General features: G+C 46.8%; 1 protein-coding gene across 1 annotated transcript in view; it reads left to right on the forward strand.

Annotated features, from left to right (window-relative positions):
* Positions 1-565: 565 nt before the first annotated feature.
* The window catches only part of LOC144158228 (microtubule-associated serine/threonine-protein kinase 2-like), a 53,823-nt gene continuing 37,495 nt past the window's right edge, over positions 566-16,893 (forward strand). Inside the window, exons 1-9 of the mRNA XM_077688939.1 lie at positions 566-586; positions 1,326-1,529; positions 5,100-5,261; positions 6,163-6,254; positions 9,020-9,185; positions 10,679-10,851; positions 10,914-10,984; positions 12,441-12,557; positions 12,623-12,733. Coding sequence (XP_077545065.1) covers positions 566-586; positions 1,326-1,529; positions 5,100-5,261; positions 6,163-6,254; positions 9,020-9,185; positions 10,679-10,851; positions 10,914-10,984; positions 12,441-12,557; positions 12,623-12,733 — 1,117 coding nt within the window. The remainder of the gene's footprint in view (positions 587-1,325; positions 1,530-5,099; positions 5,262-6,162; positions 6,255-9,019; positions 9,186-10,678; positions 10,852-10,913; positions 10,985-12,440; positions 12,558-12,622; positions 12,734-16,893) is intronic.

The following is a 16,893-nucleotide window of genomic DNA, read 5'->3' on the forward strand; positions in this document are numbered from 1 at the left end:
TGTCATCTACTACAGTGGTGTTTGTTATTCATCCGAGACAGAACACGTAGTGCTTGCAAAGTTGGGGGATACAGTTTCTCGAGAAAGGACAAAGCGTGTACCATAGCTTGAGATAATTGAGATACGGCAAAATGTAGATAAAAAAGACTGGAAATACGCATGTAGAACCCGGTGTCACACTCAGTAGAATACGTACTCCAAAATGATTGAAAGACGTAAATTGCACACGACAACACGCTTTTGCGTCAGATGTGCTAACAACTCCCACGTGTCGAGGAAGCGTGCACAATACGCTTATTCTTTGCCCAAGCAACACAAGGGGCTGAAAGTGTCAAGCTAGTTAAATGGCACACGTGCACACGCTCTGCTTTCTTTTTCCTCGTCAGTGTGCGTCGTATGATGGCTGTTTCTACTGATGTTGGCGCACATATATACAGGAGTAAATAGTCAAAAGGGTAAGATTAATAACAGGGTAAGATTAAGAGTAAGAGTAATGAGTAAATAGAGTAAGAGTAAATAGTCAAACGGCAAGAGTAATAACAAGGATGTTTACTGCCGTACCGGAATGAGACTTGCCTTCATCAGAGTAAGGTTGACCTCAGTAATATGATGTAAACCTTACTTTGGTGAAGCCAAGTCCCTTTCATATGCGTGAGTTAACATCCGGATTATTGTTAAGCCGTGTGTGCAGCTATTTACTCATACAATTTTTAAGTTATTCCGAGGAAGAAAAAGTTAGGAGATGGCGCCTATCATGTAAAGTGAAATTAAAGCTGTCCCAGACGTCACTATACTACGAGACCCTGCCATGTGACAGCGCGCGGATGGATGTATTGGTCGCCGTACGCTGCTGACACACTGCTAGAGCTGAACGCGCATTCTGGTTTTTGGGACAGCGTACCTGATCGTGAATCACATTGGCCAGTAATCAAATCTCCTCTATGCTCGTTTGAGAACTAGGTATAATATATCGCAAATCGCGCGTGCGCCGGCAGGCACGCACGGGCGCCCAAGACACGAGCGCCGAGCACACGAGTAGATAGAGGTGTGCTTGAAGCTACCTCCTGCTAAACAACTACAGGCATTCCATACCCTCTGGCGGATTCATGGCCATGTGGTATGGAATCGCATGGAATCAATTACATGGTACGACGTCTAACGACTTGTAACGCTGGTGTAGTCGCTGGCCTTAGTGATTTGTCACTAAAAGGCGAACACGTTACTAAGTATTCACCGCGGCTCGTCGCCCAAGCAGCGAGACAGCGATTATCTTCTTTGACCTCTATAGCGCTCCTGCTGCGAGTTGCGTCCCGTTTCCTGCTCAGATCCCAAAGGTGACCATGGTGCTGCTGGAGTTCTTCATCAAGCGAGAGAGCAAGGTGTCCCTGTTCCGCGACCCCCTGTCGCACTTCTGCCAAGAACAGGTGGTGCTGGCCGCACAAGACTGCATGCAGAAGCTGAACCGACAGGTTATAACGTTCCAGGACATTCGCGACATGATCGAGAACCTCATCGGACTCCACAGCTTGGTGCGTAAGTTTGCCGAATAGGAGGCGGTGGTGACAGCTCGGTTGTGTTCCGCATTTTCTCGCTAAGCACTTTAATAACCAATCGTGTGGATATGTTCTGGATTCCGTTACATTCCCTTCTTTAACGCCTTCGGGCCTTAAGGTACAATAAAGTAAAACGAAATCAAATAAAACCACCAAACTAAAAATTACAAGGGCTCATATACATTGTCTTCACCAAAGTCAGCCTCACTACGTTAGACTAGACATTCACAAAACAAATTTTAGAGCATTTTATACAACTCACGTACAGCTCCAAAAGAGCATGTTTTCGTGCCACCTGTACATTTGGTCCCAAATAGCGTAAACAAGAAAGCGCTACTACGCAAAATATTTCGGCATGAACTGAGTAAAAATATAGAAGCTACACAAGAATAAACATATAGATATAGAATATAGAATATAGAATAAATATAGAAGGTCCGCAAGAACTTCTAATGTATGCGGATGACACTAACGTTTTCTTCACATCTGATATTATACTTAAACTTCACTCAATGGTAAATGTTTACATGGAACAATTATCAAATTGGTTATTAGATAATACATTGCAACTTATCGCTATAAAGACAACTTACATGATATTTAGGCCGTACAATAAAAATGTCGAGAAATAAATCCCCATTATATTCAACGGAACCAAGTTAAACCGAGTGACAGAACAGAAGTTTTTAGGTGTTTGGTTTCAAGAACAACTTTCGTGGAATACGCATATTGCTCACCTGTCCACCGAACTCTCTAAAAGTATAGGTATCATATATAGAATTGGCCATTTCATACCGCTATGGTTAAAACAAAACTTATACAATGCTCTCATTTATTCCAAACTATGCTACGGGATTTTGGTGTGGGGGACCACAACTAAAACTAATTAGAACAGGCTCATTGTATTGCAAAAAAGATTTTTGCCCATATATTTAGATTATCGTGGCTGTTACGCAGATTTCAGGACAAGTCCTTTATTTACTGAATATTCAATGCTTCGAGCTGACCAAATATACTACATGAAGGTTCTGCACACCATTTATAAGCAATAAACCCACAATCAAGTTAACAATAAATCTTCTGACTACCATCTCAGGCATACAATACGGCACACTCCAAAAGTAAGAACGAGCTATGGTGAGCAATCTTTCCTGTACCAGTCAACTGAAATATTAAATAAATTGGGAGAAAAATTAAACTTCCACGCCAGTGAACTTACGTTTAAAGAACAGGTCAAAGCAGTGTTACTTAAGCAAAACGCTTGCAGTACTGATATATAATTAACGGTTTGAAATATATGTCTACATGCCCCCCTAAAGGTAGAAATTAAAAAAATTACAAACAAAAATACATTAATGCGTAATTGCGACAAAGTAGTGTAACTGATGAAAGGTCATGCGTATGAACTGCGTTTATGTGTACATTGGGATACCTTTGTAAATTTGAGACCTATGCTTTGTATAATACATAAGAAATGTAGAAATGACTTTGCTTTGTGCTATTCCTCTATTACGATTGTGCTATCATGCTTAAATTTGTGAACAGACGTGTTGTTATGTACGCTGTAAATCGGGTGGCTGAGGCCTCTGTCAGGCCACGTTCGCCTTTAGTCTCCGCCTCCCCTTGCTTTTTGCCAATAAATAAAAAAAAATCAAATGAAATCAAAATATACTGTAAAAATTACGCAAGCACCTCGACTACCTGGCTCAGCTCGATCCAGGAGCTGTAAGAAGGCTCTGGCAGCTCAACGATGTATCTAAACTGTAAAGGTGGGCGAGGCGCAGAGTGAGGGCGGCCATATTCCCGTACCGTCTTAAAACTCTCGTCGTTCGACTCTCTCCTTTGCACCATTTAACAACACTCGCTTGACAAACAATAGGAAGGAATACTACGTTTATCGTTATCAGCCCAGCATTAGGCTATGCGAACAGTGCCTTCGCTGGTATCAAGATGTGCATGGGGTTATGTCTTGTTGGCGCGGTTAGCCCAGCGGCGAATGTAAAACCTGTGCCAGTAAGTTTCCGCTTCTGGTGACTGCTCGCGAATACGCATTCGACTCCCACACACAGGGTAAATGAAAACGGAAACACCGTCACGGTGTGCAAAAGCTTTGCAAGACCGGGTTCGGACTGTTGCCGCAACTGTGGTAATAAACTTTAAAAATTGACGTCATTTCACGTCTCAGCCAACCGAACTGCGTGACATGCCGTTTTTTTACGTGAATAGATCACAATATGGCTTTCATGTCGGTAATCTGAACATAGCCTAATACGACCTAATACACTCAAGCACGTGGGGCTGCGCTCAGCAAGTTCGGGCAGTGGCCCCGGTCTGTCCGATACGCCTGAACGAAACGAAAAGGTTTCTGCCGTCGTTTCTTTTGACTGCTACATAGTTCTGAACACGGCAATCCCACGTACAATCTCAGTCACGTAGAAGAAACATATTAATAAAATGAAGGAAGCTCAGCCTTATGCGCAAGGCTTGAAGGCAGCGAAGCTGTACGCAACGGTAGCGATTTTCCTCTTTTTCACCTCACAGCGTTGTTTAAGCCTCACCGCTGTACGAGGGACCACAGCTGGATGTTCGTCTTCCTCTGTCGCACATGGTTCTGTGCCGCACGTGGCCTCGTGGCCTGCCTTCGTGGCGCGTGGTTATCGCTGCTGCGGCAGCCTCCTCACCTAATCTCCGCCATGTCCCGCGCACGGGTCCCACGCAAGCCTCCTTTCCCTCCCCGCCTATCTCTGCCCTGCCGCCTATCTCTCTGGCGCCGCTGCTCCACGCCGGGCGCTTGCGGAAGGGGTGTGGTTTTACCTCCAGCGCTCAAGGGCAAAACTGGTCACCCCGTGAAGACTGCCCGAGGTAGCGTAGTGTAGCTTGCGCCACAAAACAGGATGCGCTACTTCGCTTAGCCTCTCCTAGACGGCAGCACTATCTGAATGAGTCATAGGTAAGGGCATAAGGCGCGTAGGTAAGGATATATGGCGTATAAATGTCCCATGCACTCTGTACACATGGTTAACCAGTGAAGCTCTGACGAGCGGCCGGTGTTTTATGTACGACGTATGGCCTACCTATTTCGAAGTAACGTGCGGCCAGTGTTTGCCTTGCCCCGTTGACGCGGCTCCACCCACACCACCGGCGCCCCTGCCCGCCGTTGTCGCTTGAACTGTGCTGCACGCAGTGGATCGCTGCGTGCACGCTGTGCTACTATAAACTCGGCCAAACTCCCTCCCCTTACTTCTAACTAATGTAGCGTTTTCGCACATGTGCATGGGGTTATGCCGGAGGCGTTGTCTGTGCACGCGGGACCGTCTGATTTTCTTTTTGCCTACCTGTATAAAGCACAGCTTTAATAGGCCCACGCAGGTGCTTCCCAAATGCGAGAAAGGTGTCCTATAGCTTTTATGTGGTCCTGAACATGACAATATGTCTCCGTTCGCTAAAACATCGCATTTCGTCCTCTACTGCAGGCAAAACGATGTTCGGTAACCGCATTGTTACGCCAATAACCTTTGCATGAACTGAGTACGTCTTGTAACGCAGTGCATGAAGCGGGCACCGGAGACGGCCAAGGAATTGGGCACTACGGTACGCAAGCTCACCATCATCATTGGCGAGCTCGCTACATCCCTTGAGAAGATCTGCGAAGTGAGCGTTACCGACTGGATGGCCATCGGCGACAGCGTTGTCAGCAAAACAGAAAGAGTGAGCACGTTCCTATTTTCAAGTAACCAGTGTCATGACAAATCGTATCCCGAAAATTCGAAGCCCAATGACGTCGTCCAGTATTGTCGTACTGGGATGAATTTGGTGGCGCCTATACTGGATCGAATAGGGGATCCCATTTGTAGCGCCAGGAACCTCACTAGAAACATTTTAATTCACATTTCGCTCCTTATTTACGACTTCCTTAGTCGTTCGACGTGCATATGGTCCCGTTCTTCACAAAGGACTTTATCGAGATCGGTATCGCTTTGTAAAAGTCATCGACCTTCTTTTTTATAAGGCGCCAGAGCGACATCGGAACTTGGTTTCGTGTTGTAATGAAACGTTTGTAATATAAAAACGGCACATTACACGGCCTTGTCACTCGATTGGAAACACGGAAGCAGTCCCGTAATTATGTGACTTCAAGATGTGCACGCTTAAAGCTCATTAATATACCCACAGCAACTGTATATTGAAAGCGTGTGCGTCTAGCCTACCCTGTTGTATCCCTGGTAGCTAGCTTCACCTGTCTGAGGAGAACAACATTCTGAATAAGAGTTTTTGTTTTTGTTTTTACGCTGTGGATTGCTTATTGGGTGGAACGTTCAGGTTTATTATCGCCATCAGTGCGGGTAAGCCGGCATTTGTCGGCAGAACGGCATCAGTGTTGTTGCAAAATACTGGAGCACCTGCAGACCCCAAATGTCTTTTCCAAATGATGAAAATCACTCATTTTATGATGGCTCTCAACAGACCTGCCGATTGAGCACCACCGCAACAGGTCTAGAAAGGTAACATGAGCAACGCGAGTGAATAATTGGATGCTTTAATATATCGTGGGTGCAGTGGAGCGTCTCTAAAAAGACGTGGCTTTAAGATGCTGAACTTTTTTTTCCAGATTAACCTGGAGAACATCCCTCCATACACCACTTTCATACCGAGAATGAAAGACTTCAAGTCGTTGAAGCTGCTGGGCGCTGGTGGATTTGGGTATGAAACAGTTCCGTCACAGTAAAATGCACGTTGCCTCCATACACCGTTGTCTACTACTACTAGAAGATTTGGTGAAATGCGCTGCGCCATGTTGCAGAAATAAGTGAGTGGACTGCGGTGAAACGACCCTCCGTTGAGGACCTGCGTCGTGGTAGCGTGACTGGGGAGCTTCTTGCAGACGAGTAGACTCCGTTCGGACGACGATGAGCGAGAGGCCAACCTAAAACTGTTCCTTACTTGATGATGAACACTATAATAAAGTTGCAACAGGATGGAAACAGGAAATGAAGATACTAACAGGCTGGAAAGCTGGGCGAGTTGGTGTTGATTCATCTTGAAAACAGCCGCGGAAAGACGTTGACCAAGGCGCGCGCCGTCCTGTCCTTTTCTCGGTCAACATCTTTCCACGCCTGTTTTCAAGATGACGATTCTAACATCAGTACTCAGTCCTACAGCCCAACAGAACTCCAGCACTGCTCAGCACACAAACTTTACACACGCACTGCATTTGCTTCAATAGGCATCAAACCATCATTCCTAAACTGCCAAGCGCGTTTTAACAGATTATCAGTAAAAACAAATCTATAGCTCCTAGGCAGTCGTGGTCAGTCAGCCACCGTTGAGAGGCCCACAGTCAGACGCCGTTTAGAAGCGCCGTGCATACGCAGAAGGTTCTCGGACGAATGCCGTTCTGGGATCGCAGCGGAAGTTTCAACGTCTAGGGACGAAACCACTCGGATTTCTCTATGAGGCACTTAGCAGCTGATCCGTAATGACTTCCGAATTGTGTGTGTGTGTTTTTTTTTCGCAGAGAGCCTGTCTGAATATCTCGGGGCAATGTACGAGTAGTTTTGCGTAGCCACAGCCTGGGTCCTCTTGTTGCGCTACTTCCGCTCAAAAATGTAATTCCGACTTCTCAGCTTGGATTCGGGGATCCTTTCGGGAAGCCTTCAACGCGACTAAGATCGCGTGCAGCGTACTGCCGCGGCACCGCTGACGGGCCCGGTCTCCCCTCTCTCAACGTTCTACACTCCATGGTAAATATATATTTGCACGCCCCTCGATCTCTCTCCTGACAAGACCGCTCGCTCTTCCTCTTCGTCGGACTCTATCCCCATGTGGTGGCCGTTAGGACATCCGGTGCGAGCAGGCGCGGCTTTTCTCGGAATGCGCGGCATTTGCAAGCGCCGCGCGACACGTTCTTTCCATTTCCACGCTGCTCTTACCAGGGACCGCACCAGTTAGTGCGTTGAAATGCCCGACACCTCAGCACACTTCAAAACGAGATCACTCAGACACTTAACCTCCTTCACCTGGCGGGCCTTCTTGAACTACTTGTGTCTCAGTCCCACCCAAGTCTCTACTCTCGCCGGCACTTCGTGCAAGCTGTACCGGCTCGTCTGTAGTGTCCCGCTCTCCCCTACCACTTCCCATCTTTTCAGCTTTATTTTCAGTTTCAGTTTATTGTTGCTATTGAAATGTTGCACAATAAATAACTCTAGGAGGTTCCATAGTCATACATTTGGGAGGGACCTCCTACAAATAAGTACATACAAAAAGTACATTTAATGCTGTTAACAGCAGTAACAATCCTAAAAAAACACCAACAAAGGACATGTTCACATGCAAAGAAGCCAACTATTGTTAATGATAGAATCAAATTATTGCACAAAACGGTAGATAAAGGTGATATTTATCCACATATGCAGGTATAATATTAACACTCATTTTACCAAAATGATATGTCAAAGCTGCCTCTTAAATAGATGAACTGAAGGATATGATTTAATGGTAGGGGGTATGGAATTCCAGAATGATGTCGGCAAAAAGTTCTAAGTTTGCCGTAGTTAGTCCTAGGTTTTGAGAAAAGATAGTTGTTATGGTGTGAAAATCGAGTGGCAGCGAAATGCGGGGGTTGGTTTCTTGATAATAACGAAATGGGTAAATTTCCTTGAAAAAATTCATACGTTAGGACGCAAAGAGAATATTTATTTAAATTACCTATTGACAAAATCTTAAATGTGCGAAGTAATGCAAACTCATTAGGTGAAAAACGGCTGTAGGAGATTATTCTTAAAGCTTTGTTTTGTGTCTGCTGTAAAGATGCCAAGTGAGTTCAATCTTGGGTTCTTCAAACCGCCAAGGAGAGTACAGCCACGCAACGCTAACCTCTCCTCAAACTCCTCGCCCCCCCGCCCGGGAACAATTCCACCTATTGCCGTTTTAGCGCGAGGCCCTAACAAACTTTTGCGTCCTACTGGACTCGCAATCCCCTACTCCGCACCCGGCTCTGCACACCCACCCACTCCGCGCCCAGCCTCCAACCCCTGTTCCCACGTCCTGTACCCTTTACACTGCTCCCTTGCTGTGCGCACCTAACGCGAAACGCCGCGTGCCTAGTACTCTAAACGCATAACTTTGATTTTCCTGTTATATTTTATCCCGGATCTACTGCCTGCCAGGTCATCCCTCAGGTACCACGGACTCCCCGTACGCTTCTCTCCCACATTTATAACAAGACCACGTCGCCCATCCCTCACAGCTTCCTTGCCCACCACATTTCCTATTATCAATGGCGGCGACCCCTCCAGCGAAAGTTGACTGCCACGCATTGCAGAAGACACCGTGCAAACCACCGTGTGGTCCAAGAGGCCATGAACGCCAGCTGCATGGAGGTGGGCTCGGGGGCGCCACGAACGTCCATGCAGATGTGGGCCGAGGCATCCAAGTTATGAAGCTTCCATCTCTTTCTCCCTCCGCAGTGCCGTATACAAGGCCCAGTTCGTGCCGGCAGCCTACACGTGCACAGTGAAGCTAGTGGCTATGGATCGCTTCACACGCCACAAGCAGGCCTGCATCGACAAGGTGGTCGCGTCAGTCATCCGCAGCCCGTTCCTTGTAAAATACTACTGCTGCTTCTGCGCGAAGGTGAGAATTAAGCTATGCCTTCAGGGCTCACTGTGTGCCGCAGTGAACTTTTTGAAAACCCTGGGCAACGTTTTTGAAAATTGCCGTCGAAACCTGCCAATCTTAAGCCCCGCTCTTGTTGGGTTCCATCCCTTCGATCTAGGTGGAACCACATCCTGAACATAACATTACACAAACCGCAAGCTTTAACCTTGCATACTGTAACATCAAAATCCATTTACAACGAACTGCAAGGTGCGCCTTGATTTGTTCGACATCGTAAGTTCTATAAAACGGAACAAGCATTTAGGAGACTTCTGTCCTGAATTCGGCATTTGCGGGATTATTCTGCAGCTGCGGTGTTTGCGGGAAACAAAAACGTTTTAAATAAAACACCCGAAATTGCAATGAACAGGACCAATAACACCTCGGGCACCACAGATGCCACTGCTTCCCAAGCGCTAAAATGTTATTGGCCACGTCTCAGTAAATCTACAGGAAAGCCTAGCCGCGGCGTCAAAGCATAGCGCGCCTTACACATTGATTGGTGCGGTTTCATTCTAACGGACGCGTTTTTCCCACTCCAGTAAAACAAAATCGTTAGAGCCCGTTTATGGCCACGGACGACGAAACCTGGGCTGATGTAACCCAACAATGGGCGCACGAATATCGAGACGATAGATGAGGCTGGGTTGCGCGTGCATCTTATAAGTGGGTGAAAAGGAAGCGAAACGTTCATGCTCACCTATTGGCCGGCGATCTAAAGGCTGTCCGAAAGCTCCTGCCCGTTGTGGCCTATCCGGAGAAAGGCGTAGTTGAAACGATACAGCCGGCTTATATTTCTGCGATGATGACCTGCAGAGAAGCCTGCCACCAAGGAACTTCAGACGTTCTGGCAACAGTCGTAGGCGCTCATGACTCAATGTACCCGAGTTGTACCTCGTCGTCAAGAATATGGTGCGCGTATATTTTAACGGGGAATTTCCTGAGTTCAATATATGGCGCTGTCTCTGAGTTCATAATGATCGGGTTTGACTCAGGGGGTGGGGAGGGGGGGAGAGAAGGGGAAGGGGGGTGCTATGCAATACATTCGAAAACATCCGTATACTTCGTTATTTTAGGCCACAGCCCAAAAAATAATACCACTCTCTCTCGCTTTCGTCTCTCCTAAACGTAACCTTTCACGTTCAGGAAACGTTTACGCACAGTATAAATTGCGCAGGAAAGCCATACATTACCCACCTCAGTACACTTTTACGCGAAAAGCCGTAAAAAGTAGCTGCTCATAGACTTACGCCCTCGTCGGCTTCCATCTCTCCGAAACTGAGGTGAGCCATTTCCGAAACACAGGGTTTCATCGGGCAGAGAGTTCGACTACCCGGTAAAACCAGGTAACAGAACGTTCGGGATAGATGCGCCCATAAATGTTCCGGGGGTCGTTCACAACCCAAGCGGCAGCGACTTCCCGACGCTGCTGTCAGTGCAGCATTGCGTTGTCTGTGTGCTCCGCGCAGGACTCGTACGTGACCATGATGGAGTACATCTCTGGCGTGGACCTGATGCGGGTGGTGACCAAGGCAGCGTACATGAACATTGACCACGTTCAGGTCATCATGGCGCAGCTCATCCTGGCGTTGGAGCACCTCCACCTGCGGGGCTTCCTGCATCGCGACGTCAAGGTGTCCAAGTAAGTCCGCTCACCGCAGCCCCGGGAGCTGTGGAGACACGTCTTAATAAAAAGTATTGCAGCATGCTCATCATTCCTGGCGGCCGAGTCAAGCTCATCGACTTCGACACCAACAAGGTCTGCCTCGGCCACTGTGAGTTCGCTTAGCAGCAGAGGGAACTGTAAGCCGCCGTTGTATACGCATAGTAAAAATAGAGTAACCGCTGCCGGAAACGCAAAACTGCAGTTACGTCAAGAAGCAGCTCGTTCTATTTTGACAAGAAATTTAATATTTCCCGTTCTAATATATACCGTTACGCCGTGATCTGACGGTATAAAATAAAAGATGTTGTGGAAAATATTGTTTATTTTAAAACTTGCTTCTATGGAATACTTTACGATCCACGTATCGTCGTAATCTGCAGAAGAAAAAGAGCGTGTGTTTTAACTACCAGTACTAATAAAACACTATTTTCTATAACGTATTTGCGTATATATCCGTTACGTGTTGACGGAAGGGAGTTGCAGGTCTAGGAAATGGTCAAGGTCATGAAATTGAATTTAAAAGAAAGCATGTTCACGTGTTCGTGCGTTTTACTCTCGGCCCCAGAAATTGTACACAGTTCGAATGTAGGTGGAGGAAAAAGGTGTTCGTGATAGAGAGATCTGTGGTAACATTAAGAAAACCCCGGCTGATCTAAGTCGTCATCGATGGTAGCCCTCACATGACAGTTACATCCGATCCCTATAAGCGGAAAGGCGAAGGCACGAATACTAAAAGGAAGAACAACATCTTGGTATACGTTATCCCTTACCCCTGCACGTGGCTAAACGAAGAATAGGACAAAGCATCTAATGAATCCTTTCCATTAGTGTCAATCATTAAAGCCGAAAAAGACGGCAAGCCTTCAAGAGAAGTGGCGCAGTTAAAATGCTAAACCAAAATGCCATGAATTACTAACATCTTATGTTTATTCTTCGATGTAGACAACCCGCCGCGGTGGCTCAGTGGCTAAGGCGTTGCGCTGCTGAGCACGAGGTCGCGGGCTCGATTCCCGGCCGTGGTGGCCGCTTTTCTGATGGAGGCGAAAAGCAAAAACGCCCGTGTGTACGAGATTTCGGCGCACGTTAAAGACCCCCAGGTGGTCAAAATTAATCTGGAGCCCTCCACTACGGCGCGCCTCATCGCCTGCGTTGCGTCGGCGCGTTAAACCCTACAATCAATCTTCGATGTAGACAAAACTTACGCTGAAACTTGTTTGTACGTAAAAGTTCCACTGTATAAATTTTCCGTTACTCTACATTGCAGCTGTATAACTGATCAGCGTTCGCGCTGAAAGTAAAACACCTAAAAGATTTCGGAGAAATAAAATTCCAATGCATTTTTGTGTCAAAATAGGCATGCCCAAGTCCTGTTCGCTTTAGACTCGGAAGACCATGCAGCAGCCTAGAATAACGCGCAAAAAGGTTGTTCATGACAAGAAAGCGTGTCGCTTGAACTCCGCAAAGGTAGCGATTCACCCTTGCGACTGTAGTATCATTGTTGCTCTTGGGAAGGGATGGAGAGCTTACATCGCCATTATTGACACACCGCGTTTTCTATTTGACAGTTTCGAAGCGCCTAGTAAAGGGATACTTCGCTCGGACAGCATTTGAATTCCACGACGGCGAATCTGCGGGCACAATTCCATACATGGCGCCTGAAATCCTTAAACGGAGGCCGTACGGTAAGTGCACGATCCGACCGCGCTTCGAGAATGCTGGCTGAACCGGTTTCGAACTCCCACTGCAGGACGGGCTTGCGACTGGTGGTCTTCCGGCATCGTCTTTTACAAGCTGATGACTGGCAGGGTACCGTTCAGAGGGAGGACAAAACAACTTCTGCGGGACAGGATCATCGGAGGTGACGCACGTCTACGCAGAGGCCACAGCCCCTGCCTGGGACGCGAACTGAGCGAAAAGTGATATTTTGCATTATCAGAAGCAAGCATGATCAATTGGCCTATATCGCAGACATTGGATCAAGGATAGGAGCAGCAGACTGTTGGATGATTAAAAAGTAGATGAAAAGTCAGATTCACGGTAATTCATCGTACAACTAATGCTACCTGTCGCTGTAAAATCTAATATCTTCGCATGCTTTCGCACAACGCAGTGCCGTGAATTCGCCACGTCCTCTTCTACGTAGACGAAGCATGAACGATCCGCAACGTATGCACGTAAAGCTCTAACGAAGCACCTATTAGTTTGACGGTTGGCTTGCGACAATTCCCACAATGCCATCTAACACCGCACACAAAAAATTATCAAAACGCCTCCACGTATGCATAAAATACTGGATAAACTTTTCCAAAAACAATTTTTTAGCTAAAATGGAGGTGGAAAACATAAATCGAGATCACGACGTTGACAGAACATGCTAGAGAACGGCAAGTGTTGCACTGAAACGCATCATGCTATCTCTGAAATTGTGAAGGCCAAGGCGCTTGAAATAGCAAACGCTTTCATTGTTCTGGAGGGGAATAAGCAAGTTTACTAAGCTTAAGATATTTTCGCTGCCACACTTGCATGCATCAAATAGAATGTTGTCTGCCTGATAAGTGATGCCGTGTCTGTGGCATCTGCGCGGTAGAATTGCGTCAAATTATTTGTACAAATTCGTTTTCCTAAAATTACCTGTGCGCTGCAATAGGTATACGTTATAATCTTGCACATACGGTATGCCGTGTAACGGCGTAGAAATTGATGTTGTTCCGGTTTTCGGGTGATGGAAGTTACCAAAATAGGACGGCGTGAGCTCACCTGGACCTTTAGTGCCTTCTCAGAAAACGTCGGCCGCGATTCGTACGCAATTTTTTTCGGCTCCAAAAGATGTCATACTGTTGCCAAACTCATTCGAGAGGTGTCACAGTGCTCCCGATGCTTGTAAAGTTGCTCGTAGCGTTCGCGTTTGATTCGGTCACAAAACTATTTATATGTTAGCCATCAGCCAGTCGTACCTATTAGGGCTATAGCATCACAAGTTAAGAGCGGAAAATGAGCATGTGCGTAGGCATCTTTTAAGGTTTTCTCATAATATAATCTATTTAATTGAATTAGAAGTTAGAAGTAGCCTCATTGTCAATCCGGCGAAGCAATAGCCTGATTACAGGCAAGTTGTCTTTTCATGGTCGGCATACCAGGAGATATCACATGAGGTTCGCTAGTAAATGCAAAGAATTTGAGTTATTCACAGACAATCTAGGAAAATTCAGCGCGATAAGGAAGCTATGCGTTTATTTAGATAAATAATTTTGACTGTCTCGCTCGCATAAAATTGTAAGATTTATTGGTTGATTGTGGTGTTTAATGCGACGAAGCTACACCTGGGCTGTGAGGCGTGCCGTAGTGCAGCTCTCCAGATTAATCTTGACCACCTGGGGATCTTTAACTTCCGACCTTCATCAGAAAAGCAGCCACCGCGGCCTAGATCGAACCCGCGTCCTTAGGATTAGCAGTAAAATAGGCAGACTTCTTTTTCCTCGAATATATTACCATTGCTTGTTTAGGTTTGCATATACACACCCTATACGAAAATTGCCCCTGACCAGAGCTTTAATGAGTGTTACTAGTTATTACTCAATTGTGCAATAATTATTTACACAAGTAATCGTGTGATTGCTTGATTAATTAGCTAAATTATTATGGTAAATAAATACAAAAAATTTCACCATCTTCCCGTAGGGCAACCCTGAGTAGTATGAGAAGCAGCCATGGGGTCTACTCAAGTTCCCATTAGTTTTCAGTTCGATCGCGGCGTTGCGAGAGGAGAATGAGGGGAGCGGAGCGTGCGCGCGCGCGCGTCATTTATACCGCGGAGCTACAGTGGCGCCCCCAGCGGAGTATGTAGCGGCTACCGTCGCGTCTCTAACCCTAAGCTGCTTCGCATTATCGCGCGCGGAGCGGCAGGTGTTGCCATTCTTTGCGCAATCCCGGAGAGGAGAGGAGCTTCGGAGAGGAGAGGAGTATCGGAGAGGAGAGGAGGAATGCCTCGCATACTACTCAGGGTTCCCCTACGGGAAGATGACGACGGTGGTTGAACGCGAAGCTATCTCGTGATGGATTCTTTGGTTGGCCAATCCCCAGGGGCATCCTGCCACAATCATCATCAGCGGTGCCAAGCCAGGCATGCGCAGTGGGTGTGCGGATGGCGGACAACAACGACATGGGAGGGAGGGGCACAGCCCCGAGCATGAGATGCTTCGCATCTAAAAAATTGCCGCAGCTTGCACTAGTCATGCAGGGCTGGAGAAACAGCAGAGCTGGCGGCCCCTCTCCCTTCGTTTGAGACCCGGCTGTTGCATCATCTTCAGCAGCAGCAGCAGCTGATGATGATGATGAACACTGCTGCTGATGAATGGGCACTAGGCCCACTGCAGGACGAAGGCCTCTCCCATCGACCTCCAACGGCTGCTGTCCCGCGCCGCTCGAGTCCATTCTTTGCCTCAAAATTTGCTCATTTCGTTCCTCCATCGAGTAATTGGCCTTCCTCTTTCTCTTTACCCGTCTCTCGTTGTCCACTCTGTCACCCTGGTAGTCCACCGATTGCCATTTCGCCTAATTATGTGACCAGCCCTAGTCCATTTCTTTTTCTTTATTTGAACTATGATATATTCTACTGTAGTTTGCTCCCGGATTGAGGAAGCTCGTTTGGTGTCTTTAAGTGTTACTCTGACCAATGCTCGTTCTGTGACCCGTTGAGCCATCTAAGTTTGCTTTCAAGTTGTTTAGTAAGGCGCCAAGTTTCCGCTATCTATGTCATCACCTCCCATTTATTTTGGAACTTGCCGCTGAAAGTTCTCCATGACTGGCAGGCACGGATCGGTTCGTCCGCAGGCTTTCACATCTCTCCCAAAGTGAACCGCGTTAGCACGCGCTAAACCGGCGGCCAAGTCCAAAGCCAACGTCCGCGCTACAAACCCAAAGGAAACGCTGTGCACTCGGGATGCGATAAATGTTTCGGGATTTTGGCACGGGAACTGGTAGGATTTTGGCACTGCAACCCCTCCTGTCTTTGAATTCATATAATGGACCACTGTACCAACAAAATATCTGGGGGTGCCGCTGGTGCATTGTAGGTATAAGGGGGACTATTGGAGTAACGAGACCGAAAAGTTGCCGGACAAAACAGGAAACTGGCAAGGGCGCAATTTTTCCATGTTTGCCCGTGCCACTATATGCAACTTCTTTTTTTGTTAACCAAGGTGTGGTACGTGCTGTAAGTGCTGTGTATGTCCCGTGCGAATGTCCAAAAAACCCACAGAGTATTTGCTGTTTTTATTTGCTCTTCCAGCTGGGCAATGACCAGTCGCTCTAATATTTTTCGGCAAGTGAAAAAGGGAGGACTTGGTCTTGGTCTTTGTCATTTATTTTCACGACTAGTTGCCGAAACCTTTTGTTTCGTTCAGGATCAAAAAAACGCTTTCTTGCGCACTGTAAATCGATTGAAAAACGTGCTACCTGACTTTGTTGTGTCCTCAAGTGATATTATTTGCAGGAAGTTTACAAGATATTTGAGAGAAGTGGCTCTGTCTGTTGAATTTTTGGAAAGTACGGTTTTCTTTCGACTACCTGTGTAGTGTTTCCAGGAAGCGCGTGTACAAAGACTTAGTGGATGTTTGTTTACCGATGCCACTGTATAGGACTTTACATGGTACAGGCACTGTAACTGACGTTTTAGGGAGGGTAAAAAGTATGCCGGTGAAACTTGCAATGAAGTGCTTTTTTTTTTCAAACTATACAGCGAAACCCTTGGTTGGAAAACAGCGTGGTTGGAAGAAAGAGGCATTTTTATGCCGTGGTCAACAAATTGCAGTCTGTGCAACAAGCCGGAAACTACCAATCATGTGTCTATCGACTGCTGGGACCCAGTGTTCCACTGGGACGTACGTTAAAGAAGTATTTACCCGTAAAAACTCACGGAAAGCGGTTCCTAGCAGTGAAACATGAGGGCGGTGTGCCGTACGATTTGATCATGGTCCTCAGTCTTCATAGTATATGGAGGACGAGAATGGCGGTGCGGAA

The sequence above is a fragment of the Haemaphysalis longicornis genome, unplaced genomic scaffold (assembly GCF_048455015.1).
Source record: "Haemaphysalis longicornis isolate Haplotype H1 unplaced genomic scaffold, Haemaphysalis longicornis Haplotype H1 scaffold_1, whole genome shotgun sequence".
Classification (NCBI taxonomy): domain Eukaryota; kingdom Metazoa; phylum Arthropoda; class Arachnida; order Ixodida; family Ixodidae; genus Haemaphysalis; species Haemaphysalis longicornis.